This window comes from Octopus bimaculoides, chromosome 1, assembly GCF_001194135.2.
Source record: "Octopus bimaculoides isolate UCB-OBI-ISO-001 chromosome 1, ASM119413v2, whole genome shotgun sequence".
Lineage (NCBI taxonomy): Eukaryota > Metazoa > Mollusca > Cephalopoda > Octopoda > Octopodidae > Octopus > Octopus bimaculoides.
In genome coordinates, this window is record NC_068981.1 from 132,273,445 (window position 1) to 132,277,017 (window position 3,573).

General features: G+C 34.5%; 1 protein-coding gene and 1 long non-coding RNA gene across 3 annotated transcripts in view; one reads left to right on the forward strand and one right to left on the reverse strand.

Annotated features, from left to right (window-relative positions):
* The window catches only part of LOC128248748 (uncharacterized), a 65,157-nt gene that overhangs the window by 29,287 nt on the left and 32,297 nt on the right, over window positions 1-3,573 (reverse strand). The window lies entirely within an intron of this gene.
* The window catches only part of LOC106881506 (formin-like protein 3), a 78,721-nt gene that overhangs the window by 6,364 nt on the left and 68,784 nt on the right, over window positions 1-3,573 (forward strand). Inside the window, exon 1 of one of the 2 annotated variants that reach the window (XM_014931916.2) lies at window positions 794-824. The exons of the other annotated variant lie outside the window; for it this stretch is intronic. Within the exon in view, the coding sequence (XP_014787402.2) occupies window positions 809-824 (16 nt within the window). The 5' untranslated portion in view covers window positions 794-808. Of the gene's footprint in view, window positions 1-793; window positions 825-3,573 lie in introns of those variants that run through there. 2 annotated transcript variants of the gene reach the window in all.

A 3,573-nucleotide genomic window follows, 5' to 3' on the forward strand; every position in this document is an offset into this window, starting at 1 on the left:
ATAATTTATGAATTTGTTTCTCTTCGAAAGTCCTCTCCCCACACCCTCGGGAAAAAAATTTCCCCGCAAATTTCTTTATAATCGTAATCTATGCCGTTTGAAAATTATTTATATATAATTTCATTAAAAGATATCCATTTTCCTAAAAGTTATAAGGGAAAAAATCGGATCGTGTGAACTTTCCGAAAGTCCTCTTCCTATCCACCCCTGTTCGGTAGCGCAAATTTTTGTTTTCATATTGGTCTAATGCACATTTTTTATACCTATTACACCTGTTTTTTTTTTTTTCTGGCCGGTTGTTAAAGTAGTAATTAACCGTGATTGTTCAATCTAAATCGTATAGTGTTATGAATATAATGTTTTTTTCCTTTTTGATTGTAATGTTGCTAGCCCCTTTCCAACTTTGTAGGTAATTGCAATGAATAGCTACAGGCACTAATGAAAGAAGATTAATTTATATTCAACGCAGTCTTTTTTTTTATTTCTTACATCAAGCTTTCTTATTTTGCATTTTGGATATGCCCTCTTATATGGTTCAACACGATGTTCATGGGGTATATTTATGATAATAGGCGTCACATACAAAACACAAAAACAATTATTCGTATATAACAGGGGTCCTCAATTGGTCTGCCGTGGTGCATTGCTACATTATATGGTATTATTGCATTATTGCTGCACCACAAAGGATATGTATGTAGGTGTGTCGCAGATTTTTAAAAATATTTTTTTTGCCTCTTTAGAAAATTCATACTAATGCTTCAGCATTTTATAAAACGTGTTGTTCATGATTTTGTTATATGCAAGTATGATTAAAAAGCAAGGTAAGCAATAATTTTTCTTATATTCTAACTATATTTTCAGTTCTAAAATCGTTCTTTTTAATAGAATATTCCATGAAATGTGAGTCGTAATGGAAAGCCTTCCTCCCGTAATTTTTGTTTTGCTATGAGGTATTTCATAAGGCAAAAATAAAAAAAAATTGAGAAGTACTTTACATACGCACATACATACATACATACACATACGTACATGCATACATATATATACATACATACATACACGTATGTACATGCATACATATATACATGCTTACATGCATCTACATACAAAACACATAAGTACATACGAACTTATATTCATACACATTATACATACATACATATTCAGGTGTGGTGGGGACAAGGTTAGAAAGAATTTATGTCCGGCCACTTAAAATGAAATATTCAAAGGTTCCACATATTTTCATCGCCCTTTGAAAGATTTAGCAATAAGTTAATTGTAAAGATAGAACTAAGTCATTAGGTTATCCTCGAATGAGTTTTTATTTTGTCAGAAACAGTTAATGCTTTCTTAATTGGACACAAGGTCTCAAACTTGTGGGTTTGGTATAGTTCACACTGGACAATCTTTTTCGAGATGCAGGCCGCATGGGACATGGCTCACGATCAAGCAGACTGCACTACTAAAATAAATAAATAAATGAAAATATTTCGTTAGGTGTGCCATTCAGAAAATCCCGTGGGCCGTAGGTTGCCCATGACTGGTTTAGAGCAGTTATAGGCAAACTGCAGCCCACGGGACTTTTTGATTGACACGCCTAACGAAAACTTTCCTTGAATGTTTTTAATAGTGTGGCTCATCTATTGAATGAACCATTCCTCATGCCACCCGATTCCCGAGAAAGGTTGTTCATATCTGGTTTAGAGCTTATGGTTGGGTGTAGAATTTAAAGGACGGGGTTGTTACGGTTGGAAAACTGTAGTTGTGTCGAAATTCCATTGTATATGTATATGATTTACTTGTTTAGAGCATGCGAGAAACCAAAATGAATCGGACTGTTTATTTTTTTATTATGAAAAATTTCTATTTCAGACCATAAAATATGGAATACTCTAAATTTCATACTCTCTTACATGTAGAAAGACTCAGAACTTCCTTGGTAAAATAACATAGATTCTGAAGCAGTATTTGAAGCTATACTTCATACTAAGTCACTGGAAACCTAGATATCTAGCTCAACAAGCAATACCAATTTAATTCTTGTTTAATATTGCTTTCAAATTTAAGATGGACAGAAACGTTAGCACGCCGGGCGAAATGCTTAGCGGAATTTCGTCTGTCTTTATGTTCTGAGTTCAAATTCCGTTGAGATCGACTTTGCCTTTCGGGGTCGATAAATTAAGAACCGGTTGCGTACTGGATTGATCTAATTGATTGCCCCCCCCCCTCCACCAAAATATTTCGGGCCTTGCACCTAAAGTAGAAAAGAATGTTGGTCTCAAATTTTGGCGGTGGAATAGTCGATTATATCGACTCCAGTACTCATGTGGTACTTTACTTTATTGATGCCAAAATAAATGAAAGGCAATGTCAACCTCGGCAGCATTTGAACTCAGAACGTAAAGACCGACGAAATTCCACTAAGCATGTTGTCTGGCGTGCTAACGATTCTACCATCTTGCCACCTTATTCTTGTTTAATATTGATTTCAAATTTTGGTACAAAGCCAACAATTTCGGGGGAGGGGCCGAGTCGATTACATCAACCCCAGTGCTCAACTGATAGTTATTTTATCCTTGAAGTTTTGGGAGGAGGGGGACTAGTCGATTACAATGACCCCAGAATTTCACTAGAGCTTAATTTATCGACCCCGAAAGGATGAAAGGCAAAGTCAACCTCAGCAGAATTTGAACTCAGAACGTGAGGACGGACGAAATGCTGCTAACGACTCTGCTCGCTGCCTTTATTATTTTAGTTTAATTTTTTTTAATGAATAAATAAATAAATAAATAAATAAAAGATCTTTAAGTTTGAGTAATGTCATGATGACCATAATCTTTAACTTAAACCAGAATAACAATACAATACTAACACGAGCGATATCACATTTTCCGAAGAAACAAACGAAAATCTTCAAATATGTATATTTAATAACGTCGTTGAATAATCCTTTCTACTATTGGTACAAGGCCTGAAATTTGCGGAGAGAGGGTTCGTCAATTACATCGATCCCTCTGCCACCTCGACGTCTGAACATCTTTGAACTATAAAACATGTTATTGTTGAAATATAACATTTAACTATGATAGTATTATTTGATTCAATAAGTAGTGACTGTAGGCAACGCAAACACGAAATCTTACATAAAACTCTCAGAAAGAAACTGATGGATCTACTGTGTTGGATCATAATTGTTACTGTTACTTGTTTGGTATATTTTATATACAATTACATGTCAGCACTGGTTAGGTGTCAGCCATGGTATATACTAGGGAACCCATCACTAGTAAAAAAAAAAAAAAATTACGGAAAACATTGTGTGTATGTGTGTGTGTGTGTGTATGCATATATATATAATCAAAATAAGCAACAAGGATATCCAGAGGTAATGCAGTACGATCGTTTCATGCAACTCCATTTAATTGAACAATGTAATCATTACATCAATTTAAAATTCCGCAAGAATTTTCTTGACGACTTAATAATAAGGTAATGATAAGGTGGCTAGCAAGTTCACACCATTACAGGTACAATATTAGTTAAATTTAGATTCAGTAGGGTATATAATAC